We start from the raw sequence: 26,780 nt of genomic DNA, 5'->3' as shown, positions 1-26,780 counted from the left end.
TATGCAGACAGTTAGAGGAACACACTCAGAACAGGACAGGCGGGACACGCCACAGACACTGGAAACTCCCTTCCAGCCAGAGTAAAAGGGCACAGTGGATGCCCCCCCCTCCGGCTTGGCAGTGACCAGGCAGTGGGCAGAGCTGGCGCTGGGCACTGCGAGGCACTGACTCACCCTGCTGAGACACAGGAAGGAGGCGGGCGGCCAAGTCCGCTCCTCTGCCAAGGAGCAGCCCTGATGTGCAGGGCTGAACGTGGGAGAAAACACCCCAGAGTGGGGTCTGCTGGGGATGAGGGTCTCACAAGGCCAGGAGTGAGCTGGGGAGGGAGCCCCTTACCCATCCGTGCAGTGTGCTGTCCTCTCCCGTGTGAACGCGTGAGTTGGGCGTTCAGAGAAGAAAAGTAAAGAAAAGCAAAGGAAAAACAAGCATGAATGGTAACTGTGCTCCCTGCCCAGGCAGAGCCCCTGCCTCCCCCCGCCTTCTCCCCACCAACCTCCTGCCACCCGTGGCACAGCCCCTGCCAGACCGCAGCCCGACACTGCGGGTACCGAGCTCTGCCCGAGGGGGCTGTGGAGGGGTGACCCCGCTGCAGCGACCCTCCCTGGGGGCCAGGGACCCTGCCGGGGACTCTCCGTGCGTCCCGGCGAACGTGGAGACCCTCCGTGAGGAGCGGGTACCGCGCACGGGGGCCCCTGCTCTCCGCGGGGGCCAGGGGCCGCGCACGGGGCGCCTGTGATCCTAAATGGGGACCGGAGACCCCATCCCCGCCGCAGGACTCCCGGGGGGCTCCGGCAGCGGCGGGGCAGCGGCCGGGAGGAGCGGAGCGGGTGCCGCGGTGATGGGCGCGCCGGGCCCGCCCCGCAGCGCCGAGCGCCGCCCCGCAGCGCCGCTGGGGCGGGGGGGCCCGGCCGAGCCCCGCGCCCAGCCCCGTCCCCGGCACGGCCCGGGCGCAGCAGCCGCATGTCGGGGCCCGGCGCGCAGAGCCGCAGCCGGCGGCTGCCCGGTAAGTGCCGGCCGCGGGGTGGGCTCGGCGGGGCGGGAGCGGGGCTCCGAACCGGGCGGGCAGGGCTCGGGTGCCACATCCCCTCCACCACCCCGCAGCTCCCACCTGAGGCCCCGCAAAGCCGCTGTGACCCCCCTGCCGTCCCCGCAGCCTCCGGCCCGGCCGCCCCGAGCCGCCGCTGAACCAACCTGCTGCCCGGGAGGCTCGAACCGGGGGCTGCTGCCCGGGGAGCGCCGTGCCCGGGACGGGGATGCTCGGGGAACGGGGGGATTTGGGGGACACCTTCCTTGGGAAGGGCCTGAGATCGGGGACCTGTTGCGGAGTGGCATCGGCACCCCTCGGAGTGCCGGGGGCTCCCGGCAGGAGCGAGTCCCCCCGCACCCACGGGGCTGAGGGTATGAGGATGCTGAGCAGAGCAAAGCCATCAGCGAGTGGCGGGGCGAGCGGCAGCCGGGGGACCGGGGCTTGCTGGGGGGCAGCCAGCCAGGGACGGTGCCCGGGTCATGCCCGCCGTGCCTCGGGCACCGCGCTGCCCGCCTGGCTGCCCCGTTCTCACGCTTCTCTCGCATGAAAGGAAGCAGCGCCCCGCAAATAGCAGGGTCTTATGACACAGCCTCTGCCGGGGAAGGAGCTCCGGGCGGCAGGGAGGGATATTTTTAGTGCAGAGATGCAGGGGATTTGGAGATCGCTCGGAGGAGTGCAGGCAATGAAACCGCGGCACACACAGGGGTTACGAGGTGTCATGTCCTCCCTCTCCAGTTCTTCCCCCTTCCCACTTCTCCCGGCAAGCAGCTCTGCCAAAACCACTGCCTCCCTCGCACTCGCCTGGTGCATTTCCTCTCACCAGGGCTACGGTTATTTTTTGCTGTGCTGCAGCACGAGGTCAGACGTGCCGATGGAGAACCGTGCAGGGAATTAACGCTCAGGCAGCCGGCGCGTCCAGAATCCCGTCTCTGCACGGCCTGCCCCCGAGTGATTCTCTGGGGCATTCCCAGCTCTCCACACCATCCACTTCTTCCAAGACTGAAGGAGCTGAAAGCCCTTGGGAATTACCCTTGTCCCACGGGGGTTGTGCTGGGGCAGGGTGACAGGGAAAAGCCATCTCTGCAGAGCCTCCCAGAGGATGCTGTGGCAGCTGAGGAGCTGCATCGTCCCCCAGCCATCTCCTCACAGCCCTGCACGTAGGGATCAGGAGGGCAAGGTGCACTCTGCCAAGCTGGGCAGCAGTGGGACATTCTAGGCTTCTCTGGAGGAGCAGAGTCAAAGGTTTGGGCTCCAGGAAAGCTCAGGGAGAAGAGCAAAAGCCAGCCTACTCTAGCTCTTTCATTCACCAGGGAACTGGCCCATGCTTGGAGCAACCCATACTTAAACTCTGCTCACCTCCCCAGCACCCCGCTGTCCCTTTCACAGCCCAGATTATTTTTAAATCCTTTGAAATCTCTGTGAGGTATTGCAGAGCTGTGGCCTCAGGAAAAGGCCATCCCCATCCTCTCTTGGCCTTGTGCCTTCACTGACAAGCTTTCTCCCACACCAAATACACCCCTCCTATCTACCAGCACAGAGGGGGGATCCCATGGGCCAAGGAGGAATGAAAAGTGCATCCACTCCCAGTGGAAACACAGCCAGATGATTGAAACGTGCCCCACTCCCGGCCCGGATGCAGGGTCAGAAGCACCCTGAGCTGGTGCTCCCTGCACCCTCCAGCCCTGCCTGACCCTTGCCCCGTGCTAACTGCACCTTGGAGTTGCTCCTCTCCCAGCCCACTCGGGCGAGGGTGTGGATGGGACAGCTTGCAGAGCTTTGCTTCTCAGCCAGCCCTCCCACACCTTTCCCCACCACAGCGTAGCCACGAGCCCACACTGCGTGAGGGGTGGCCCTGGCAGGGCAGAGGGGCCAGCGGGACCATCGTCCTCGGAGCAGGTGAGAAGGAAATCCCTGCCTGCACTTCCTGGTGGGGATCCTGCCCTGCCCTACCCACCCAAACTCTGCAGCAGTGTTTGGCCCCGGTTCCTCTCCAAGCTGCACTGGCTAACAAGCCGTGAGAGCCGGAAGGCTCCGAAGGCAGCGGGGCTCTCGGTGCCCGCGCTGGGCGGTTCAGCCAGCGGGGCAGAGCCTGGCTCTGAATGCTGATCAGCCTCCAGCCCCCCGGCCGAGCGGGCTGTGGTAATAACCATGACAATAGCAAAAAAGCCAGGCCACCAGCAGGTACCGACAGATCCCCCACGGTGCACAGGGGCCGCATTGTGTGTGCGAACGTGTCCCGCGGTGGGAACATGCCAGCCGGATGAGACAATCCCCACGGCTGGTGACCGGCCGTCACATGGGCAAGGGCCGCGGCAGGGAATGCCGTGCTCCTTTATTTCCCCGGCAAGGGTTGCTGAGAGGCAGCGACACTGGCAGGGCTGTTCGCTCCCCCGGGGCCCGGAAGAGCCCCGGGAGGGGGGGAAGGCTCCGTCCCCGGCTCTTACCGCGGTCACGGGTCAGGCAGGGCCAAGCACAGCCCCAGCTGCTGCCTCCCGCTGCCGGCCTTCCTTACATAATGGGATCTCAGTGCTCGTGCCCAACTCCCCGGCGACAGCTCGAAAACAAGTTCATAAACAGGTCCTGCTAATTTCTCCCTCTAGAGAAACCCTGGCGCCCACAGGAATGCTGCCTCCAGCTGCCTGTCCTCCCTCTCCCCAAGCACCTTTACGAGTATCGGTCACGTGCTGGGGAGATACGGGCAGTGAGAACATTAATAGCACACACTTATGACACCTGGGACAGCACCTGAGAGCATTTGGGTTTATTTTGTCTTTGCACTGCAGGAGGATTTAGAGACTTTTCCTTACCTCACACTGGGGTCCCTTTGGCAAGGTGTCCCACGAAGAGTTGGTCTGTCACCCTGAATCCAGGAGCCAGCACACCCTGTGCCCTGAGCCCAGCCTCCCTAGGGCTCTCCTCAGTGTGGTGAACTGTGGAAGTTTGCCATGGATTCAGCACAGCTGGCCTTGGGGACACAGCTCTGCCTGGGACAGTCAGCACAGGGCTGGCTCCAGCTGCTGAAGGGAGTCAGCTTTGTAATCGGTGCCTTGATCAGCCCCTCTTGTCCCCCACTCTGCTCTGCAGATGGCACAGGGTGGCCAGAGGTGTTTGCTGTACCCCAGTGGCACTGGGCTGCTGATGATGGTGAGGCAGCTTTCCCGGCAGGAAAGCTTCCCTGGCACCACAGCTCTTACCCCGGGTCCTGCACAGCACACCGAGCCTCGGCACCACTGCTTTGGTCAGACATACCAAGGCAGAGATCCCTTCAGGCAGCCAGGAGTGCTGCCCCAGGCGGTGCAGGAAGACGCTGAGCAGCCAGAGGAGGACCAGAGCCTCTTCCAGAAAGCGGATGGTGACTGGCACTGAGTCATGGTGCATCCCCACGCAGTGCTGCCAGCACAACCCAGCCCGCAGGGGCAGCCACCTGCAGATGATGGGGTTTCACTGAAGGATGCCCCAGAAACGGAGTGCAGAGAAACCCTGGAAGGGCTCTCAGGAAGATGTGACATTGATCTCCAGGACACCTCACCAGGCTCACCACCTCTCTCCCATTTGGGTCCTGTGCTGCTCCATGCTGCTGAAAGCCAGCCCCTCTGCTGTGCTCGCCCCTGCTCCTGCCAGACGGGGTGGGGATGCTGCTCCCCAGCCTGGGGGAGCAGAGGGTTTGGGCCGTGCTCAGGCAGAGCAGAGGATGTTTGTTTGGTTTCCTTGGTTACTGCACCGCCTGCTCCAGTAATCACATTTTCCTTGTGCCGGCTGGGCCAAGAGCAGCAGAGAGGAAATATGGAATGGCTGAGGTCAAACACCAGCCTGGGAACAGCCGGGGCCACCAGCCACAACCCTCTGTGCCACTTGGGTCCTTGCTGTTGTTGGTACTCAACCCAAAAGGGAGTTACCAGGCTCAGGGATGAGCAACGAGCTCCTTCAGCAACAGCCCCAGGGCTCCCACCAGTCCCTCCAGTGAGCCAGGGACACAGGCACCGGAGGTGAACTGCGTGAGGAATTGCAGGAATGAAAATGTTTGTGCAGGCAGAAGCCAAGCTGGCTGTGAGCAGGGATGTGAGTGGGAGCCTGCGAGCGTGGGTGCAGCGTATTTATAGCAGCGGTGGCGGCGGGGGTGTGCACGGGCAGGGGTGACAGGGTTGCGAGCGGCTTTTGTTCCTTATGCATCCCTCAGCCCAGAAACCCTGGAGTACTAACGCCAGTTCTCGTCCCTCAGAGCTCCCCTGCTTGTTAGCATTCACAGACAGCCCTTGGTTTGGTAACAAGGAAACTGAAACTCGAACGTGCGCTCATCTCACACCAGCACCCTTTCCCCTCTGATAATTCCCTCCAGCAGTCGTGAGCATATGAGCTCCCTATTCCTGGCTGCCTTGCACCTCAGGAGCAGGATCTGAGTGAGGCTCCACACAGCATGTGCTGGTGACGCTGCCGTGCCGGTGTGTAACATCTACCCACGGTGACTAACTCAGTGTGTGCTGGTAAAGCAGAGCAGAGGGGACTCACCAGCCCCCCAGCACAGCTGTACGGTGTGAGCTGGCACAGAAGGGCTCAGACAGCCCTGTCTGGCCTGACTCTCCTCCCCTTTCTTCCCAGCCGACATGGAGCAGGCCCAGCGGAGCCTGGATGCGGAGCAAATGCAGCAGCAGCAGCTCAAACTACGGGACCGGCAGAAGTTCTTTGAGGAGGTTTTCCAGCATGACGTGGATTTCTTCTTCCCGATGTCTCACCTGCAGATAGAGCATCGGAGACGTAAGTGCTGTGGGCACCAGCACGGGGCTGGGGGGTTTCAGGGAACAATGACACAGGGGTTAGAGATGGGTGGGACATCCCCAGGCAGTGGGGACACGCATGTCCTGCACCGAGACAGGACCACACAGGCTGTGTGTGGGTGTGCTGTGCTGTGCATTACTCACACCACTTAACTGAAGGCACTTGCACACGGGTACCCAAGCTGGCGCCCTGCAGAGTCACTGGCTTCGGGCAGGCTCCTCCAGACAGCAGTTTGGAGCAGGGACAAGGACTGCAGCGAGACAGCAGGGGCTTCAGGAGGGATGTTTTAAGGAAACATGATTTTCCTGGGGGTCCCTTACCAGCAAGTAGAATTCAGTTCCCCGTGGTAAGGCTGGTCTCCCTCCTCAGGGTCCTACCTACACAGTGCTGATGGTGCCCTTTACCTGGCACTAGCACCCACCTTTTCACTGGGCTCTATCTCTTGCAGCTCCCTTAGGCAGCATTTCCTCCATGGAGGTGAATGTGGACATGCTGGAGCAGATGGACATGATGGACCTGTCAGACCAGGACACAGTGGATGTGTTTCTGGGCTGTGGGACAGAGGAGAGCAGCATTGTTGGATCCCTGCCAGGTATGTGCAGTCCTGGCCTTTTGTGGGCCAGGCTGGAAGCCCTTCCTGCCCCCAGTGCCCACACTGGCTGGTTCCTCAGCCCTGGCCACCCTGCAGGCAGATCCACACCCACCCAAAGGGAGACACTTGGTGCTGGGGTCTGTGAGGTTGGAGGGATCTCACCCCGGGCTGCTCCACGTCAGTATCCAGCTCCACAGCCCAGACATACAGACCTCTGTAAAAACCTTGTGCTGCAGAAACAGGAGAGCTCAGGCACCTCCCTTGTCCATGGGTCAAATTCCCTTGTCCTGAAGTGCCTCTGGAGCAGCCAGTGTTTAGTCATGAGTCCCCAGGCCCCCACTGTGCTGCAGCTCACTGTGCTGAGTGGGAAAGCTGCAGAACCCCTCCAACCCCCAGCCAGATCCCAGAGAGGGCAGGGAGAGCCCAGGGTGGCCACACCTTCCTCCACGCACACAGGTCAGTGAGGTCAGGCCAAACATCTCCTGGCCTGCTGCAGCCTCACACAGCACGGCTCTGAGCTGTGCTTCATGTGAGACGGAAACAGCTCCGCTGCCAAAACCGGGGAAGGAATGTGCAGCAACTGCCCGAGCCAAGCCGGGGGTGTGAGGTGGGGAACGGCCACAGCGGCCGCACGGGGAGCAGCCAGGAATGCACAGCCTGCCGAGGAATAAAACATGCGTTTTGGAGGGGCTGTCCATGAAGCCTTGGGAGCAATAAACCTCCAGAAGGCTTTTTATTTCTCACACTGCTCTCTCCTCCAGGGGCAGATGCCAGCCAGTGCCCAGAGGAGATCACCCTGCAAGTGCCCGACGCAGCCGAGAGCAAGTCTCGCATTTCCTCCACGTCCTCGGCCTCCACGGATCTGAACAGCCTGGACACCAGTGAGGAGGGGGCTGAGACCCCCGTGGTGCAGTCGGATGAGGAGGACCTGCAGGAGGACAGTTCCAAAGAGCAGGTGGCAAGAAGCTAGCAGGCAGCTCTGCCCGGCTCCCAGCCTCCTCCACACGGACTTGCCAGCCCAGAGGAAGGAAAGCTGCTGGTGCTCAGCAAACCCCTTCCTGGACTGCTGCCCTGCCAGAGGGGAGAGATGGTTTTCCCCTCCTCTCCCTCCACGGGTTCTCCTGGCAGCCAAAAGGAGAAGGAAAGGGGTATTGTAAGCTCCCAAAATTAACTCTTCAGGCTTTGCTGCTAACATTCCTTGCTTCACCCCCCCAAAAAATGCTGAGCATCCCACAGCCCCACCATTCCCAGAAAGCCATCCCTTGGGACCCCAGTTCCCCCTGTTCTACTGACAAAGGTTTTTCCCAGACAAGCACTTAACAACAGAGAAATAACACTGCACACGGAGAAATAACACTGATCTAACCAAGCAGTGGGTGTGTGTGTCTTTGGGAGAGAACAGCGCCGGGTGAGGGTTTGGAGGGGATCAGAGGGGGGAGAGCAGTGCAAAGCCAGCGTGCCAAGGGTGCCACACAGGAGCAAACAAAACCTCCTGTTGCACAGCCCAGGGATGGTTCCTGAGCAGACAGCACAGACCTTGGCAGAGAAGGGCTGTAAGTGCAGCAGGTCACCCTGCTGAGGAACCCGGGCTGTGCCTCCAGGAGGGAGGGAGCCAGCACAGACACAACCTGAGCAGGCTGGTGGGATGGTGACCTGGAACCACCCGCCAGGAGCACACTGGGGATCTCCCACACAGGTGGGATGAGTGGAGAACACCAGCACATGAAGCACCAGACGCTGCTGCTCCCCCAGCACAGCAGCCCTGGCTGGAGGCTGCTCTGGAGGAGTGAAGGAACAGCATCAACATGAAGCCACTTTGCAGCTTGGTCCCTGCAGGCCAGGCCAAGAGGAGTTGGGCACAAAGCTGGCACTGCCACTATCAGTGGCTGCAGCCCAGGAAAGGGCTGTCCCTGCTCTGGCTGTGTCAGCACAGCCGTGGTTACCGGGAAAGGAGCCTGAGGGGTGAGCAAGAGGAGCCAGGGAATGCTCCTCATCCTGGCTGCTTCCTGCAGTGTGTTCAGACACCCCTGCACTCCTGTCAGCCAACCCACCTGACACCAGCTGGAGTGCTCCATGTCTATATTGCAGCATGAATATGTTGCATGTTCTGCCTTCAGCTGTTTATTAGATGGGAAATTGGTTGAGAAGAGAAGCAAGGGCCAGGCTTCAAGACTTCTCGGGTCCTGCCACACGGACTCCCAAAGTAGGTACAGGGTAATTAATAGCTCTGGCTGGATGTTTTTACCTTCAATTACCTACCAAAATGCATCTAAACCTTTATTACTTACCAGTATCTTGTTGCAAGGAGTTGCCCAGCTTGAAAAAAAGAAACAAAAGAAACCCAACAAGCAACATGTAAAGAAATTTGACCTGTTTGTTTTTTTTTTTTTTCTGGGCATGCTACCTTTTTGGTTTCATGTGATGCCCCTAATAAGCAAGAGGGGAAAAAAAAAGCTGTAAAATAAGCAAGAGGGAAAAAAAAGAGCTATAAAGGAACTCCTTATCCTTTACAAACACTGAGTCAATGGGATTTGATTCCAAGTTAATGTTGCATGAAGACCTTAGATCTAAGCAAGTAAGTGGGTAATTGAATAGGTGTAGCACCTGGTAAGCGACAACCCCATGTTGTCACAATTTTTATGCTTATTTCCTACTGGAGCAAACCATTAGTACTCTCAAATCATCACGGGGAATAACCAGCCAGAACGGGAGTCGGTGTGAGCTCCACGGGACTGTCACTGCCTTGCTGTGGCTGCCCTTTTCCTCCCCCAGGGGTGGCCCCGGGCTCGGAGGGGGGGGCTCCCGGATGGCTCTGCACCTGCAGATAGACGCTGCCCTCCGGAAAGGAGCCGTCACGGAGCGGGGGAGAGCCGCCAGCAGCGGGAAGGGCTGGGACGAGCAAGGGAGCCGGGACAGGCACAGCCCCCGCAGGGAACCCCAAACTCAGGGGCTGCCCCTGCAGCACCAACGTCACAGGCGGGGGGGAGGGAGCCCCCGGGAGCCCCTCGCACCCCCTAGACCAGCAGAGATGGACTCGGTGATCCTTGTGGTCCCTCCAGCTCCGACTATTCCGTGCAAACAGCGGCGCTCGCTGCCGGGCGGGGGGCGGGCGCAGGCACAGCCAGGCAGGCGCTTCCCCCGCGGAGGCTCCAGCTCCGTGCAGCAGCCCCTCGGCGGGTCCCCGGTCTCGGCCCCAGGCAGGGGCAGCCGCCGCGGCCCGGAGGGAGGGGGGGAAGGAGAACGGACGGATGGATGGCCTCCATAGCCCACGTCTCAACGGGCCCCCGGAAGCCGCGCCATTGGCGGGCGGAAGCGGAAGCGGCGCGGGGCGGGCGGGCCGCGGGATGGCGGCGGCGGCGGTGCTGCTGCTGCTGCTGGCGGCGTGTCCCGGCCCCGGGCGGGCGGGCACGGGGCGGGAGCGGCGGGACGAGCTGCGGGAGGAGCTGCTGCTGAGCCCGCTGCCCACCGGGGACGTGGCCGCCACCTTCCAGTTCCGCACGCGGTGGGACGCGGACCTGCAGCGGGGCGCAGGTAGGGCGTGCCGCGCCGGGGCGGACCGGGCCTCTATTGGCTGACCTGGGGGGCGGACCGGGCTATTATTGGCTGGCGGTGGGGCGGACCGGGCCGCTATTGGCTGGGGCGCGGAGCAGGGGCGGGGCCACGGCGGTGTGATGGTTTGCGTTGGGTTATGACGTCAGGGGCGAGTGACGTCAGAGGCGAGCAGGGCAGGGCACAGTAGGGCTGCGGGAGGCCGAGAGTTGCGGTGACGTCACACCCCCAGGGGGCTTGGGATGGGGGGTGCAAGTGGGTTCCACGTGATAGTGAAAGCAGGGGCAGTGTCAGGGGATGACGTCATGCTTGGCCAGGCCCTGGTGTTACGTCAGGGGCAGGGATGGGGGATGACGCAGGCAGGGACTAATGCTGCCCACACAGTCTCTCACTACAGGCTGTTCCCGAAGGCGCTGGGGCGGCTGGTGGCGGCGCTGGGTGTGCGGGAACTCCACCTCGCCCTCACCCAGGGCTTCTGGCGCACGCGGTTCTGGGGGCAGCCGCCCCTCCAGGCACCCGCCGGCGCCGAGCTCTGGGTCTGGTTCCAGCCCACAGTCACCGAGTAGGTACCCTGGCCGTGGATCTGTTCCCCCGGGTCCTTCCATGGCCACCGATCCCAGGAGCTGTGGCTCATCTCTAAGGAGGCAGCTGCCTTGTGTGAATTGGTCTCCTGGGTGGAAAATGTCTGCTGGAATAAAGGGCCCGGAATGCCAGGAGTAGCTCTAAAAAAAAGCAGAACTTATCCCACTCAGTGCACAGGGCAGGATGTGGTGCTGAGGGCACTAAAGTAATTCCTTTGTGGGCTCTGTGTTGACAAACCCCTCACTGCACTAATGGGATGGGGTTATGTCTTGACCTCTCATCCATGACTCACTTCCTTTCACTCCCATCCAGTATCTGTCACCATGTCCCGTAGCACTCAGCCCCTTTTCAAGCTGCAGCAGCTCTGTGGGGACTCACAGAGCTCTCTCTTCCCTACAAGTGTCCTGTTTATTGAATGTTACTGACTTAATGCTTGTTGTTCCAAGGATTTGAGCTGCTCAGCAAACTCTGGTATCTGTTCTCACACAGTGTTGACAAAGCCTGGAAAGAACTGAGCAACATCCTCTCGGGAATATTCTGTGCTTCCCTCAACTTCATTGACTCAACCAACACAGTTATTCCAACAGCATCCTTCAAACCCCTGGGCTTAGCCAACGGTGAGCCCTGCTCTGCCCTCTCACTCTTGCCTCTTGCTCTCGTTCTTCCCTGTGCCACTGCCAGGATTCTGGTGCAGGTCCTGCAGTGACTCTGGGTCTGGGTACAATAGGGTCTGTTAACCTCCTCCTCGAAGTGTTTCCTCTCCCTGCAAACAGGCCTTGCATTTGAACAGAGGAAGCTCACAAGCAGTACATGGCAGGTGCTCCCAGGCCCTTGTCTGTCTCTCTGAAAAGTATTTTATGAAACAATGAGAACTACAGGATTTAAGGCCCTCGTGAAAAAAAATTGCTAGGATACATCCTTACACGCACATCCTTACTCTTTCCAAATCACTCTGAACAGAGTGGGAGGTATTCCCGATGGAGCTCATGGCATTTGGGGCACATTGAGAGGGTGGTGGGTGTGGGGTGGAACAGCCTGTGGCAGTACCAGGCTCTTGACCCTCCAGCTCCCTCCCAGGGACAGACCACCATCTCCTGCGATACGCCGTGCTGCCCCGGGAAGTCGTCTGCACAGAGAACCTCACGCCTTGGAAGAAGCTGCTCCCCTGTGGCTCAAAGGTAACAGCAAGTCCTGCTGCCTCCTTGGGTCACTCCCAATGAAACATGAAGTCTCAGCCAGGCCTTTCTCCCATGGGAGCAGAGGGCAGGGCAGGGGCTGAGTCTCTCCTCTGCTCCCTGCAGGCCGGGCTCGCTGTGCTGCTGAAGGCCGAGCGCTTGTTCCACAGCAGCTACCACTCACAGGCAGTGCACATCCGCCCCGTCTGCAGGGTAAGCTGCAGGCTCAGCTCCCTCCCTGAACATCCCAACAGAGAATCCACAGCCTCCTTGTCACGCTGTAAGGTGACACACTGGTTTGCCCAGCTCTGCTGCCGTGGGTTCACTGTGTCTAACACAGCTGTTGTCCTGCTGCTCTGGGCTCACCTGCATCCCAGTGGTGGTCCTGGTGGAGTTTCAGCTCTGTCCTGGTGTTGTGACCCTCCAGAAGGCGTGATCAGAGCCACTTGTCTCTTTGTTTTCCAGGATGCCTCCTGCATGGCTGTGTCCTGGGAGCTCAGACAGACCCTCACTGTGGTCTTTGATGTCTTTTCCAGCGGTCAAGGAAAGAAAGGTAAGCCTGGGGGTTGTGCACTGTGGTGCTCGAGTGCCCCCAGCCTGCAGCACTTCACTGCCTGCCACTGACTTTGCTTCCCACAGACTGGTCCCTCTTCAAGATGTTCTCTCGCACACTGACCGATGCCTGTCCTCTGGCGTCGCAGAGCAAAGTCTACGTTGACATCTCCCCCAAGAACAAGGTAAGCTCACGGACCAGAGAGCACCCCCTGCTCCCTCGTGTGGCTCTGAAACATCCCCACCTGCACCCCCTGCACGGCCCAGCCCCTGGGAGCCCTGCAGGGCTAACAATGGGAGGCAGTTTCCTTGCTCTGCCCATGGCAGTGGGGATGAGCCTGCTGGTGTTAATGAGAGCACTGAGCTGCCACCTCAGGTGGGTGGGAAAGCTGGGGGCCAGCTGGAGGGGCTTTGCCCAGCACTGCCAGTTACTTCAAGGGGCACTTTTCCTTTCATAGCCCATTTGCTTTCTCAGGAAAAGGAGCTACTGGAAGTGACACCCCCTCCAACATCCGTACACGAAGCTGTTGTCCAGGGAGACAAGAAAACCTACGCTGTCTATGACCTGCTGAGCCCCTCGCTCTTCAACACATCTCGCAGCCTTAACGTGCAGCTGAAGTGGAAGCGGCCCCAAGACAGCTGTGAGTGAGCAGAACTTCACTCCATCTGCACTGCTGGCCAGGGCTCCAGGCCTAAAGCCCCCCATTGGTGTTCCTCTGTGCCCCGCAGCGGAGATGCCCATCCCCGTGCTCCACGCCCAGCGGTACGTGGGTGGGTACGGGCTGCAGACCGGCGAGATCTGCACTCTCATCTACAACACCCACCCCTACCGGGCCTTCCCCGTGATCCTGCTGGAGACTGTGCCCTGGTACCTGCGGCTCTACGTGCACACCCTCACTATCATCACCAAGGGCAAGGAAAACAAGCCAAGTAAGTGAACCCTCCTGGGAGCACGTGCCACCCGATTTCCTTGGCATGAGCGGCTCATTCCAGAGAGGGTTTAGCCCCTCCCTCGGGCCCCAGTGATCACTGAGAATCTGGATTGTGAAATAAAACATCTTAGGATGTTTTCCTGTCCTTGAGTTCAGTGCTCACAGCAGATGAGACTACTAAGTCTGTTTTATAAGAGGCACGTGGATGGTGTTTCATAATCCAACAAGGGTGTAAACCAAAGTGAATTAATTTTTGTAGTACAGGAGGCTCAATTTAAAACTGATGAGTGGGTTTTATTTTGCATTTGTAACTTTCCTTATGAACACCTGACTTTTATGGGTCATCAGCTCTAAAGACCAGCTAGATTTAGCTCTAACACGTGCTTTTTGCTACGGTTACATCTTCGCTTGCCCAGAAAAACTCTCTCAGGACAGTGGAATCAGGAGCCCCCACCCCATGGGAGATGCCCTGGCCATGTGAGATTGCACAAGGTCCCCCTGGTGCCATTGACAGCATCTCTTTGGGGTTAGGTTACATCCATTACCAGCCAGCCCAGGACCGGAGACGGCCTCACCTCTTGGAAATGCTGATCCAGCTGCCAGCCAACTCCGTCACCAAGATCACAATCCAGTTTGAGAGGGCCTTGTTGAAGTGGACAGAGTACCCACCTGACCCTAATCATGGCTTTTATGTTGGGTAATGACATTCCTCAGCTCCTCAGCCCCTCCTGGGCCTGACGCAGGACTTGCTGCCCAGGTCTCTGGGGATGTCTTTGCTGGCAGGACTGACACTGGCATGTTTTTGTCTCCTCAGTTCATCTGTGCTCAGTGCCCTGGTGCCCAGTGTGATTGCGATGAAGGACGTGGACGTGGAGCAGAGCCCTCTCTTCACCTCACTGTGCGTGTGCCTGTGCTGCAGCCTGGGGCCTGTGGCCACTGTCATCCCATCTGGTGAGCACAAAGCAGTGGCCCTGTGTGGGCTGACGTTCCTCTTCCTGTTTCCACTCCCCAGGTTTCCTTCCTCTGATGGCTCCAGCTATTTTGTGCGCCTGTACACGGAGCCGCTGCTGGTGAACCTGCCAACACCAGACTTCAGCATGCCCTACAACGTCATCTGCCTCACCTGCACCGTGGTGGCCGTGTGCTACGGCTCCTTCTACAACCTGCTGACCAGAACGTTCCACGTGGAGGAGCCGAGCCGGGGCGGGCTGGCCAAGCGGCTGGCCAACGTCATCCGAAAGCTCAGGGGGGTGCCCCTGCTCTGAGAGGAACCAGGGCAGCCAGCACTGGCTGTGGGGCTCCGTGGGGAGACCCAGGGAGCAGAGCACCGATGCCACTTGTCTTGGCTGGAAGCATCCTGCTCCATTTTGCTGCCTGGATCTCTTTGGGATCCAACAAGCTGAGAGATCGCTTCCATCCTGAAGATGGAAAATGGCTCTAAGCCCATTGACTACTGAACTGCAGTGCTATGGGATTGGGAAAGGTACAAGACTTCTGTTTGGGAGAGGTGTAACATGCTGGGAATGATGCTGGAAGTAAACTTGAGTGTTTTGTACATTTGTGCTGCTCCTGGTTGGTTTTACTTTCTCAGCCCCACAGGCAGAGTTGACCCTGTAAGACTGTGAGCTGCCAGCTCTCTATCACACTGCCTGGGTGAGCTGGGAGGAGATGCAGGCATGACCAGGGGAAGGGCTGTGATCTGCTGCAAAGAGAAGGATTCATCTGCTCTGACACCTCGCCTTCCACAACTGCTGTGTTTCACAGCTCCCTCCTGTCACACTTGACCACATTTGAGCCAATTTGTAAAGTAATTGCTGGCCACAGTGTATGTCTGTCCCCTCAGCCATGGCAAGGATTTATTTTTTTTCTCAGGAACTTCTATTTGCAACATTTTGAAACCACTCCACCTACTCACCCCTTTGCTGCATCACAAGATTCTCCTCAGTATAATTTCTGCATGTCTGCCCAGGGGCTCCCTTGCACCCATGGTGTCCCCAAAGCTTTGGGGAGCCTTGGCTCAGCAGACCCCAAGTGCTGAGCTGTGGCCAGCCCTGGGCTGGGAATGCAGGAACACCAGCACCACTCTGCTCTACACTTATTTTCACAAAATAGAAATTACCACTTTCTGATTCACACAAAGCAGTGGGAGGAGGCTGGTGGTGCTGCTTGGCCTCTGACAGTCTTGTTTTCAGGGATCAGAACAGAAACTGCTCAAAAGCAGCTAAATAAAGCACAGGGAAACCACTAGAAGAAATATTCCCTAGGACCAAAGCAGAACACAGCCAGAAGTCCTTTAAAAACTTCCATTTCGAACAGAAAAACCATAAGAACCCCATTGCCTCCTGTCCTGCACTGAACAATCTGTTCCCACTGGCCTGGGATTACCTTTCCCTTCCCTGCCAGAGATGCCCTTTTCTCTGCAGCTCCTTACAGATCCACTCCACTGGATGGCTCCATGCAGCCTGCAGAGCTGCTGAAACACATGACTTTTGGATGATCCCTCTCTGTTCCTGCTTGCTCAAAAGGATGCCACGGGGCCAGGAGCTCACGCTGCTTCCAGCCACAGCTCTGCCAGCCAAGCTTCAAGTGCAAAACGGAATTTCTTTATAGAAAGGTGGAACTACAACTGAACAAAACCTCAGCGAGCACACAGCTCCCACAGCAGGGCAGGGGGATGCAACCAGGAGGGTCCACATGGCAGTTTGCAAAAGGATTTGGAGACCTCAAATTGTTTCAGGTTGGGTCCAGTATAAATCCTGCAGACTGCAACCAGCAGCACGTGGGGGAGCAGCTTGGAGCAGCCCAGCTCCCGGGCTGTAGCCTGCTTGCTGCAGATGTTAGGTGGGATCCAGAAAGGGCCCTGAGTGCCAGGGCCATGGACTGCCGTGGGAATCATCAGCTGGCATCTACCATCAGAGCTGGCATCAGCCAAAGGCTTTAGGGCCACTCCCATGCGGTGCCATAAACAGGGAATTTAAACACCCTGTAAAGAGGTCAGCCCAGAATAATGGCAGAGCAGGGGGAAACTGGATCCACCCCCACTGGGCCCTTGGGGAGCAGGTCTTATCACACCCATCAATGCACGGGCCAGCCAAGTGCAAAACCCTGCGGGAAACGGTGGCTCTGCAAACACGGCTGGGTGGGTTTAAATGGCTGTGAAAATGCCAATCTTAAAATCTTAGTCTTCGGTTTTTGGTGGTTTTTTTTTTCCTGGACTATTTTGCTCCCTTCCCTGCATGGCCCCTTGGGCTCCTCAGTACAGGAGAGTGTGGCACTGAACCTGCATTATATGGGAAAACTGCTGTTTAAACATGTCTTAAAATGGCTTTTTGTGGTCTCTTTGCAAACACATGCTTCTTCTTCCCAACACCCCCCACAGCAACTGTTATCTCCCATCCCATGCAGGAATGTCCTGGGAAGATGTCCTAAGGTGTTCTCATTGGACCTTGTTAACCCCTTCCTGTGATTGGGTGTTCCTGTAAGCCCCTTGAGACTTCTAATTGGTTACTTTGTGAATCCTCCTAAACCCTATAAATGTAACCCCCCCAACAATAAACGCTCTCTTGCCTCCTCTCCACTCCCTCTGTGCCTGCCATGAGACCACGTGGGTGGAAGGAGGGGAGGGCACCTCTCCCCTCCAGGCTCAGGGCCTGAAGAAACCCCTGATGCTGGAGTTCCCTTTCCCTATCCTTCAAGACGTCGGAATGGTTCCTCAGATGGAAATGGAACTAGAACTGGGCCGCCCCACGCCATGGGGGGAAAGGGATCCAGAGGAGAGACATGGAGCTCTCAGAGGGCAGTCCAGGGCAGGGCTGTGAGGATGATGAGGGGACTGGGGCATCTCTCTTGTGAGGAAAAGCTGAGGGAGCTGGGGCTGTTCAGCTGGAGATGACTGAGAGGGAATCTTATCTGTGAGCAGCTGCAGGGAGGGTGTCCAGAGGATGGAGCCAGGCACTTCCTGGACCCACAAAGATCACCCAGTCCAACTCCTGGCCCTGCACAGACACCCCAATCCCATCCTGTCCCTCAGTGTTGTCCAAACGCTCCTGGAGCTCTGGCAGCCTCGGGACCGTGACCACTGCCCTGGGGAGCCTCTTCAGTGCCCCACCACTGTCTAGGGGAAGAACCTTTTTCTAATATCGAACTTAAACCTGCCCTGACACAACTCCAGACCATTCCCTGGGGTCCTGTGACCGGTCACCAGAGACCAGATCGGTGCTGGCCCTCCTGAGGGTGTTGACGAGCGCAACGAGGTCTCCCCTCATTCTCCTCTCTCCAAGGTTGAATAGACCAAGCGGCCTCAGGCGCCCCTCGCACGGCTCACTATAACCCCCGTACACACAATAAACCTTTTAGTAAAGAAGAAAACACCCAACGAACACCCGCAAACCTCCGCTCCGGCAGCACCGCCCGCCGGACCCCGCGCAGGCGCAGTGCCGCGCGCCCCGCGCAGGCGCACCCGGCCCGGCCCCGCCGCGCGGGGCTCCCGGACCCGCCCGAGGCGCCGCCGGCCCCGCTCCGTGCGCTCCCTCCGCCGAGCAGCTCCGCGCCCGGGGCCGGCACGGGCCGCAGCGGGCCCGGGCACAGGCGGGCGGCCGGCCGGGGCCTGCGGGGCCTGCCGGCGCGGGCGGCGGTGTCCCCGGCTCCCGGGCGGCCTCTCCCTCCCTGCTCGGGGCGGCCCCGGGATGGCGGCGTGAGGCGGCGGCTCCGCGCCGTGAGTACGGGCCGGGGGGGCGCGGGGCGGCGGGCGGGACCCCGGCGGGCCGTGCCGGAGCGGGGGTGACCGCGGGAACGGCGGGGGCCGGGGGAGAACGGGGGAAGGTTTCCCTGCTGTGGGGTGCGGAGAAGGCTCCAGCCGACCGCGAGGTTGGTGCCAGCACGGACAGAACAGCGTTGCCTGCGCCCGCCCCGCTGTCCCTCCGCTCTCGGGCGGTTACGGCTCGGAGCTCTCGTTAGCGCCGGGCCCGTTCCTCCCCGGGGTAACACAACGCTCGGACAGCGGAGGCAGCAGCTGGGCTTGGGTGGTCCTGGTGGGTCCCTCCTAACGCGGGATGTTCTGCGATGTGCTTTGAGCACAGCACTGCAGACCCTACACATGCTCGGAGCCAGTTGCAGGGCGGGTTTACAGCCTGTTCTGTCATGCGAACATTGCTCATGACATCCCAAACGTGCAAGTGCAAGAGAAGAGGGAAAACAAGCTCTTAAATGCAGTCCAACAACACACTGAACTCTTCCATATTTCCCTGGTACTGAAACATTACAATGGATCTTGCAAATACTGTTATAGTTGAATAACTTTTGTCTTTCCAACCTATATGTGATAACTTCTCATAACCCCTTGCCCAAACTGCATTTTTGCCTCTCTACAGGAGACACAAAAAACTGACCTTTATCGGGCGAAATTCAGGCCTCTGAAGCCTATTGAAGGCACAAAACTTAGAGAAGGGATCCTAATGAAAACTTTTTTTTTTAGGGAATGGGCCTGGAATTCCTGATCTCTGGATGTTAGACAAGGGCAAAAGGCAGGAATGAGGACCATGAGAATTAATAAATTAGTACAAATGAAACTAGCAGTACTTCAGATGACAACTATGAATGTTGACATCCCACCACAGAGCTGACTGACTTAAGCTTCTGCTTCGGTGATTCCTGGTGAATTCCAGGCTCAGTCCAAGTTCTCCAAAAAACAATTAGTTTTAGTTTGGATCACTTCTCTACCTTTTGTGGAGAGAAGCACACATCATACTGCTGCCTTCCTGCTCACAGATGGAGGTTTGTTCACCCTGGTGCTGTGAAGGCACTGCAGTCCAGATGGAGTGGGCACTGCCTCTGGACACATCCTCATCCACCCCCCCGAGTAACAAACTTCAGAGGGCAGCTATGGAAGCGATGAAAAGAGTGGCTCAGCAGAGACCCTCATTTTTCACAACATGAGTTGCTTTGGCTTGTCTCTACCTTGAGAAGTCAGAGCACTCTGTAAGCCCGAGGCTTGGTTAGTCAAGGATTTGTTGCTCTTTTGGAAACTGCTTGCAATTATATTGCACCACTTCTTAGTCTGCATCAAGTGTTCAAGGCATGAACTTATCCAAGACTGGGGTAAGGCCTTTGCCAAAAATTTTAGACTCACTCTTTCCAGCTGAGTCATACCAGCAGATAAAGCTTTAAATAAAAATTGAAAAAATAGCGGCAAGGCTAAAAAAAGCCCCGAAGAAGTTAATCCCTGATACTGCAAATAGGTCTGAGAGTTCAAACAGTCGTGGTTCTTGGGTTTACGACAGAGGGTTGGCATCTGGGACGCTGCTCTCCTGTTACTGTTCTTAGCTGAACTCCTCAAACTCGCCACTTGATAGCTCTTCACCTCTCTTATGGCCCTGGTGCTCTGGGAGTTGTGTATTTTTTAGCAGCTGCTTTGGGTGCTCTGTGGTACTGGAGTTGGTTTTGAACACGTGCTGACAGTGAGAAGCACAGTAATGGCTGTGACAGGGGTTTGGATCAAAAGAATTTTAAGAGATCTGTACTACAGGTGAGCCTCATAGGTAAGAAACAGTTCAGGTACCTGAGGCTTATACTTAAGTTTACGTGCACTGTATAACCTGACAGATTTTTATCTAACCAATGTATCTTTTCATTCCCCAGCAGAAACTTCAGCTTTTGGGAAAGGGGGAGAATGGCACCAGCATGCCCCAATAATAAGGTTGCTCAATGTTTTATTGCAAACCTTTCAGCTGCCAGTCTGGATGACTCTGTAGCATCTGCTGGGGAGGTTCCATCCAGGCAGTACTGGCTTAAAGGCTGCCTTAGTAAGGTCTGAACCAGCTTCCCTTTGAAGTGCTTAAGGAAAGCCAGCTGATTATTCTCCCCTGTCAGGGTAAATGGACTGTTAAGGAATTAAAACATTCTTGAGAAAGGTACAGACTTGGTATTGGCATACTGATGTGTCAAACCTGTGGTGTAGGAACACCTCTTGACATCCTAATTGGTGAATTAACTTGTACAATGTGGAGGAACAGCTCACTCGCTCCTCAGATGGATTTATTCCAGAATGTGACTGATCGATTTGAAGGCAGTACAGGCTTGAACTGTGCTACTCACTCTAGGCTTGCCAGAACTGAAGGTTTGTTTCTGGCTGGGAAAGGTGTGCCACTGCCCTCTCACTGGAATTCCAAAATCCTCCCAGCAAACATGCGCCAGTAGGACCAGCTGGTTTTGAATAGTCTTGGGAAGGAAGATGACAGAGGGAAGGGCTGGGAACGCGATGGAAGCCAATTAATAAGCGTGTGGAAAAGTATTGGTGTCTGACTAGTAGCGAGGTGCACAGGGAACCTCCCCAGGCTGCTCCTCTGCCTGCAGGAACTGGCAGGGAAGAGGCTCCGGCAGCACGTGCAGATCGGACGGAGCCGATGGCTGTGGGAGGAGCAGCGGGAGCATCGCCGGCTCTGCTGCCCAGGGGGCTGAAGTGAGTTCAAGTGGCTCCAAGAGCTGCAGAGGGGCGAGAGGAGGCAAAGGTGGTGTGGTGGAAAGGAGCCCTCGGGTAAACATGAGTGGGCACCAAGTCAGATGATTTGAGGGCAAGAGGAGAGCAGGACACGGGGCAGGCTGAGGAGGGAGGTGAGTCAGGCAGGGGAGAACAAGAGCAACTGGTTGAGTAAAAGCAGGATGCGGTTGTGAAACCAGTGCTTTGGGTGACAGGTGATTATTTGCTCTGAGACGTGGTTATCTTTGGCTTAGATCGTGAGGAGGGGACAAAGACAATAAGGTAGGAATCTTTCATTTGCAGGTTTCACCTTGCTTGAGAATCCAGGCAAAACTGAACATTGTTTTGGCTTCCAGAAGGATTTGCCTGTCCTGGGCACCAAGGAGAGAGTTCCCTGCTCAGTAAAGGGTTGATAACCAGAGACACTGTTTCTCTTTGATCAATAGTGTGGAAAGAAAACTCAGTCTCATTGCCAGCTGTACAAAGAAATCTCTAGTGAAGAGCACGTATCTTACTAGTGGAAAGTCCCTTGAGGAAAACAGAGCTACAGAAGTCTCCAATAATGGGTAATTTATCTAGGATCAACTGTGGGATAGAGCAAAGGGTCCTCAGCCTTTAACTGGTGGATAGCGAAGGGGCATGTGAAAATACAAGCAAACTGAATACAGATACAAAGAGCAACTGTTCAGATATCTGCATTTGTCAAAAATCCAGGAGGTTCCCAGGTTGAAGGGCATTGGCACTGAAACTTCATAGTAAAAATAACCCCTGTTAAATGGTTCTTTATTCTGCAGAGTGGCTGCATTTATTGCTACAAGCAACTAGCTCTTGCAGGAAACACTAATATTTAAAAATGGGTAACTTGTTCTGAGATGGCTTTGTGTTTGTAGGAAGTGCTTAGGTAAAGCTTAGATGCTTAAAACCAACTTGCTGTTTAGAGTGTTATTGTGAAGAGCATTGTAGGAGCAAGGACACCAGACCATGAAATGAATTATAATTATTTTCAGGCTGTGATCATTTGTACAGTTTGGGGGCTAAAGGCTCAATAGTGACACATGACCCTTTCTAAGCGGAGAGATTTATGCCATTAGTTCTAAAAGATTCTAGAGCTTCGTTCCAGCTTTGTGCTACTCCGACAGAAACATTGTCTTAGGGTTTTTTTACCCATTTCTTTGCTCTAGAGACAGAAAGCCTAAAGCAACTGCCTGTAGGCACTGGAAACTAGAGCTTCAAGAGGAGGTGACACAGACCACCATGGAAGTCAAGCTGAGGCAACTTAGGGCTGGATCTAGCAAAAACATGACATGATGTTTATGCAGTGATTTTTGATGCTCAATATTTGGAGCACTTGGGAGGAAAAGACTGCAGGAAACTTCAAGGAGGGAACATTTCAGGAGGATTAAGGTGGCTGCAGATCAATGATTTGGTACAACTTTGTTGCATTCAGTGCAATCTGAACTAAAAAGTCAAGTGGTGGGGTTTAATTACCTTCCCATTCAAATATTTGTTGTTAAATCTTTTCTGTCCATTCTTGCCCTTGGAAAAAAAAAAGTTCTCCAATCCTTCTGCAATGTGTTTACTCCAGAAATGTGGGAGCAATTCACAAAGGCCAGCAGACAGCATGTTTTGGTATAAGTAATTGCTATTTCCAGCTTATAGATGGGGAAAAAGGCTTGGGACTAGACTTGCCCTTAAAGATGCAAGTGAATGACCTGCATAAAACAGGACTAAAATGGGCAGCTTTATTCCTGTGATTTGCTTTATCCATATTGCAATGTAAAGTAACTCTGGTTGCTGAGCTGCAGTTTGGTTTTACTAACTGAATTTTAGCTGCCTTTTTTTGCTGGAGAACACTCTCCTGCAGGAGCAGCAGCACAACATATCTCCCCCAAATAATCTGTGCTGGTGGGGGTGTTGGCCTGTATTCTCTTACTGCCATTAAAATAAAATAGTTCCTGGTGCTCAGCACACAGTGATGGCAAAGTCCTTACTGCTGCTGACAGCAGAGCCCAGTCTGACCTCAGTGTTCTTCTGGAAGAGAACCATGTGTGGTTTTCTCTTGGCTTTTCTGTGCAATCCCTCATTCTCCCTCCCTTTGCCAGGAAATCCCTTCTCCTGCCAACAGGAGCCAGTGGAATGTGCTGTTTGTTTACCTTCTCACTCCTTCATCCTACTAACCTTCCCACCCCCAAGCTGTAATCCTGACTGGCTGGGCTCAGCCCTTCATCCTTCTGACAGAGCAGTGCCCCACTGAGTATTTGCAGATAAAAGGATTGCTGCCAGGAGCTGTCCTGACCAGACTCTCCTTAGTGGGGGTGAGACCATGTCATCCTGCAAGGCTGTCCTCTTGCCTGACTTTCTCTGCCCTGGCTGGCAGCTGCTTCCTTCAATGTTGCTGCCTGTCATCATAAAGTGCTATAGGATAGCAGGGAAGAACATGCTTCCAAGGCTCTTCCCTTTTCCACCATTCTCCTGCATGGTTTTTCCCCTTTTTGGGGCAATAATGTAGGAGTACCCTCTTCTCACGGGTTTAGTGCACAAACTGAAGGATAGTTTCCAGTTAGTCCCTCCCAACCATACTGATACCTTCTAGCCTGCCCTGCTATTGCTATCCCAGACTGCTGAACTCCACTCTACTGCCCCCTTCCTACAGTTCAGGACCTGTAAACACACATGTAAAGCATTTATTGTTTTTAAAGCCATCTGAAATTCTTGAAGATGTTTGTACTGCTTCGAAAGGCAAAACAGAACCACATGTTTAGTGTAGCTGAGGTGATTGCTAAAGGTAGGAGCAGGTTTTCTGGACTTGTAGTGTGCTGCTATCCCTGCTTAGGAAAGCCCTTAAAGCTCACTTTTTCCACAGGGTTTTATAATAATCCAAGTGAGGAAATCCTGTGTTTACAGCACTTATGGAAATTGCCATTTTGAGCCTATCCCCTCTTTGATCTATTCACGTTCTTTGTCTTATCTGACTTCAGCTGTTAGGCAGGGATTATAAATCCTTAAGCAGGGACTGTCCCCCCCTTTGTTTCACAGCCTGGACACTGCCAGGGCTTTCCTGGGTGGCTACATGTGTAGCTGGACTGCTCTGCTGTCCTGCTGGAAGAATATTGTCTGTGCCTGGGAGGAAGCAGTCTGTGTGCTGAACAATTCCTAGACACTTCCTACACCAATGCTCCCTTAACACTTCTCTGTGGCACCCAGTCCTTTACCCCTCAATTGCCTTTCTTTTTACTGTCACTCAGGTCTTTGGGTGGCCTTGGGTAAATACATGCATAGGAAGGCTGTGGCAGCTTGTTTGCCTTTTCATTTCCCCTTCTCCCTTTCTGTTCCTGCACTGTGCTAAAAGGGTCTCACGATTGTTAGCCTGGGTGAAAGCCTGAAAAACAGAGCACACAGGAAACGCTTCTACACCAGCAATAGCTAATCCTGTCCCCAGCTGAGTGGTTCAGAAAGCAGGAAACTTTCCACCAGCTCCAAGACACACCAGAATTTAGTACTGGGAGGTCAAACATCAGCGTATGATGCCTGGGAGTAAACGAAGCTGTATGAGAATGTCAGTTGATTTTTTTTGCTGTGTTTCTCTGACAGTCTGACATTTTGCCCTCCCTACAGACAGCCTGCCTGCCGGAGGAGTTGCTGGAGACTGTTCTGGAGCACATCCGACTGCTGCTGCCACGAGACCCCAGCCAGCCACAATGTACTGCCTGCAGTGGTTGCTCCCTGTCCTGCTCATACCCAAGCCCCTCAACCCGGCCTTGTGGTTCAGTCACTCAATGTTCATGGGATTCTACCTGCTCAGTTTTCTCCTGGAACGGAAACCTTGCACGATTTGTGCCTTGGTCTTCCTGGCAGCTCTATTCCTCATCTGCTACAGTTGCTGGGGGAACTGCTTCTTGTATCACTGCACAGGATCCCAGTTGCCGGAATCAGCTCACGATCCCAGCATAGTGGGCACCTAGAAAACCATAACCTTCCAGTCTGCTGAGGGCTCTTGTTTGGCTTTTAAATAGGGGATGGGGCTGGGGAGGAGGGGGGTGTTAGGTATGGGACTGGAATAAGGACTGCCTGTTTCCTGTAACTGTGCGTGGACTAGAGTGGCAAGTTCCTCCCACTCTGCCTGTGAAATTCGACTCGTTTACTGTGTGAACTCTGGCAGCACCACCTGCTTTTTTAGAAGCAGAAGTCTTTTTTTTTTCCTTCCCGTATCACCGGGAACAGACACCAGCCCTCCCAACCGAGAACTGCTGAAGGCCTGAGCCACTGGCCCCTGGTGGCAGTGGTGGAGTTGTGTCACTGGTCTGCATTAGGCCACGGTGGTCTAACTCAGGGCTCTCGGCCCTCTGATCCTGCTCGAGTAGCTACAAGATTCTCTCAGTCTCTCTTTGTGGGGAGCCACCTTTCCACTTTGCTGATCAAGGGCAAATGCTACAGCTCACAGATGCACTTGGCCAAAAGCTGCTGGGGCCAGAGGCAGTTGAGTCACCTCCTCCTGCTCAGCCTGCCAAAGAGATGTGTGCAGTGCCCAAGTGCTTTCTGAACTCCATATGCTCCGAGATGATCCCAGCCTGAAAGCCTCAGTTATGCTGCTGCTTTTATAAAGCCTCACAGGCAGCAGAGACTCTCTCTTCCCCTCCTCCTAGATGTCCAGGGTTTACCAAGGTATTGACTGTTGGGATAAAGAACTGGCGTGCTGCAAGACACAGGGTTTTAGAAGCCACTGTGAACTTCACCCTACAAAACCTGTGCTAGCCCAGGAGTCCGGGTGTGGGCAGGGCAGGAGAGGGTCCTGAGGTAGAGGCATGGCTTGAAGCAGTAAGTGCTTCAACCATTTTCAGTGTTAGCGTTTTTGGGCTAGTGGTGACAGAAGGTGCTGGTGCTACTGACTGGAGAAGTGCTGAGGCTGGAAAAACACCTGATATCTCCAGCTTCTCTGGCAGAAGGATGTCAAGCAGCTGAGGTGGTGGTGGGTCAAGCCTAAAGCTTGGGGCAGAGGTTGGTTTGTGAGAAGCCTTAGAGGTTGACACAAAACACTCGTCTCTAAACTTTAAAGGTGTCCCTCCCCTTTGCCCTCTGTTCGTCTTTCCTTCAGTCTCCTGCTGGAGAACAGCAGAAGTGGCTGTTGCTGTCCTGAGGCAGTTCAAGCTATGAGGTTGTGAAACTTCCAGAGTATTGTTTGTTCATTGCACAGCTGTTCAAAATGTTTAATAAAGCTTTATAAACTTTGGTCTATGGCCTCCTGCCCAGCATGATGTGTTGGCTGCTCATTGTGGATGCCTTAGCCCAGCAATCATGTGTTTCTGCATTGTTCTGTTCCCAGCACAGTAACCCCGGAGCTGAGTCTCCAGCAAGAGGGAGAGCCTGTTTGCCCTGTAGCTCCCAGTACTGATTCTTCTCCTTGACTGGTTAACCTGACCATGGGCAGAGTGGGAACCAGACTGGCAATTCCTAAACAGGCTCATCTCACAGCCAGAAGCACCTCCTGTGTATCTCTGCACTTACGTGACAGATTCCCCCTTCTCTTACTGCTTATGAAATAAACCCCCAGAGCTGTGCCCTGGAAGCCACTAATCCCTGGTGCCGACAGTAAAAGTGTCTGCCGGGAGCTCACGCCATGTAAGCCCATCCCACGACACCACATAAGCCCAACTGTCCCTCTGCTCGGGGCAGAGACCTGCCTGCAGCCCAGCTGAGCTGTGGTGCTGTGAGCCCTTCCCAGCCTGGGCTGTAGGACTGGGGGAGAAGGAGCACCTGAGAATGGCACAGGGTGTGGGAGCTGCTGGAGCTGACACTGGCTTGCTCTACCCTTGCTGTGAAGCCCAGGTCCAAGTTGGAAAGAGTTCAGGGCATATTAGTGTTTACACGATTAAAAAAAGCGTGTGCCACATCAAAAATAGATGTGACAGCTCTGTCACCTGTCAGGCCGAGGGAAATCCCAGTAACTGTCACATCAGCATAAATAAATGGAGAGGGGAGGGCACTCACTCTTGCCTGTTCTCTGAGCGACTTTTAAGTTTCAATGTACTTAAGCTAATGCAGTCAGTTCTTTCAAGAGTCCTTTTTTGTTGCTCACTAGCCAAGTTGCACTTTGCAGCAATTTAAATAAATCCTAGCCACGAAGCC

The 26,780-nt window shown here is 55.7% G+C and overlaps 3 protein-coding genes across 5 annotated transcripts; all 3 read left to right on the top strand.

Annotated features, from left to right (window-relative positions):
- Window positions 1–372: 372 nt before the first annotated feature.
- Window positions 373–7,762, top strand: DBNDD2 (dysbindin domain containing 2). 3 transcript variants are annotated; one of them, XM_017822701.1, is made up of 4 exons: window positions 373–401; window positions 5,625–5,780; window positions 6,250–6,393; window positions 7,155–7,762. In XM_017822701.1, the coding sequence occupies exons 2-4, from the start codon at window positions 5,630–5,632 to the stop codon at window positions 7,361–7,363; spliced, it is 504 nt and encodes a 167-aa protein (XP_017678190.1). In that variant the 5' UTR covers window positions 373–401; window positions 5,625–5,629; the 3' UTR covers window positions 7,364–7,762. The 3 variants fall into 3 exon arrangements, with proteins under 3 accessions (XP_017678190.1, XP_017678188.1, XP_017678189.1); XM_017822699.1 differs by lacking the exon at window positions 373–401 and adding an exon at window positions 803–1,004; XM_017822700.1 differs by lacking the exon at window positions 373–401 and adding an exon at window positions 2,780–2,924.
- A 1,975-nt stretch (window positions 7,763–9,737) lies between these two features.
- On the top strand, window positions 9,738–14,740 carry PIGT (phosphatidylinositol glycan anchor biosynthesis class T). Its single transcript, XM_017822834.1, has 12 exons — window positions 9,738–9,924; window positions 10,327–10,504; window positions 11,014–11,141; window positions 11,602–11,702; window positions 11,826–11,912; window positions 12,165–12,252; window positions 12,339–12,436; window positions 12,727–12,892; window positions 12,981–13,181; window positions 13,715–13,880; window positions 13,998–14,081; window positions 14,196–14,740. The coding sequence occupies exons 1-12, from the start codon at window positions 9,738–9,740 to the stop codon at window positions 14,446–14,448; spliced, it is 1,737 nt and encodes a 578-aa protein (XP_017678323.1). The 3' UTR covers window positions 14,449–14,740.
- Window positions 14,741–17,804: 3,064 nt separating this feature from the next.
- Window positions 17,805–25,906, top strand: BLCAP (bladder cancer associated protein). The gene is made up of 2 exons (XM_017822792.1): window positions 17,805–17,897; window positions 24,273–25,906. The coding sequence occupies exon 2, from the start codon at window positions 24,356–24,358 to the stop codon at window positions 24,617–24,619; it is 264 nt and encodes an 87-aa protein (XP_017678281.1). The 5' UTR covers window positions 17,805–17,897; window positions 24,273–24,355; the 3' UTR covers window positions 24,620–25,906.
- The last annotated feature ends 874 nt before the right edge of the window (window positions 25,907–26,780 follow it).

Source organism: Lepidothrix coronata, unplaced genomic scaffold (assembly GCF_001604755.1).
Source record: "Lepidothrix coronata isolate B3197 unplaced genomic scaffold, Lepidothrix_coronata-1.0 Scaffold99, whole genome shotgun sequence".
NCBI lineage: Eukaryota > Metazoa > Chordata > Aves > Passeriformes > Pipridae > Lepidothrix > Lepidothrix coronata.
This window is presented reverse-complemented; position numbering and strand designations above follow the sequence as displayed.

What these genes read in the sequence shown, in the direction of transcription:
- DBNDD2 (XM_017822699.1), top strand. Translation starts at nt 962, where the DNA reads ATGTCGGGGCCCGGCGCGCAGAGCCGCAGCCGGCGGCTGCCCG. An exon ending in CCGCAGCCGGCGGCTGCCCG is followed by an intron (nt 1,005 to 5,624) that starts GTAAGTGCCGGC and finishes CTTTCTTCCCAG; the next exon opens with CCGACATGGAGCAGGCCCAG. An exon ending in GCAGATAGAGCATCGGAGAC is followed by an intron (nt 5,781 to 6,249) that starts GTAAGTGCTGTG and finishes TATCTCTTGCAG; the next exon opens with CTCCCTTAGGCAGCATTTCC.
- PIGT (XM_017822834.1), top strand. Translation starts at nt 9,738, where the DNA reads ATGGCGGCGGCGGCGGTGCTGCTGCTGCTGCTGGCGGCGTGTCCCGGC. An exon ending in TTCCAGCCCACAGTCACCGA is followed by an intron (nt 10,505 to 11,013) that starts GTAGGTACCCTG and finishes GTTCTCACACAG; the next exon opens with TGTTGACAAAGCCTGGAAAG. An exon ending in GGGCAAGGAAAACAAGCCAA is followed by an intron (nt 13,182 to 13,714) that starts GTAAGTGAACCC and finishes CTTTGGGGTTAG; the next exon opens with GTTACATCCATTACCAGCCA.
- BLCAP (XM_017822792.1), top strand. Translation starts at nt 24,356, where the DNA reads ATGTACTGCCTGCAGTGGTTGCTCCCTGTCCTGCTCATACCCAAGCCC.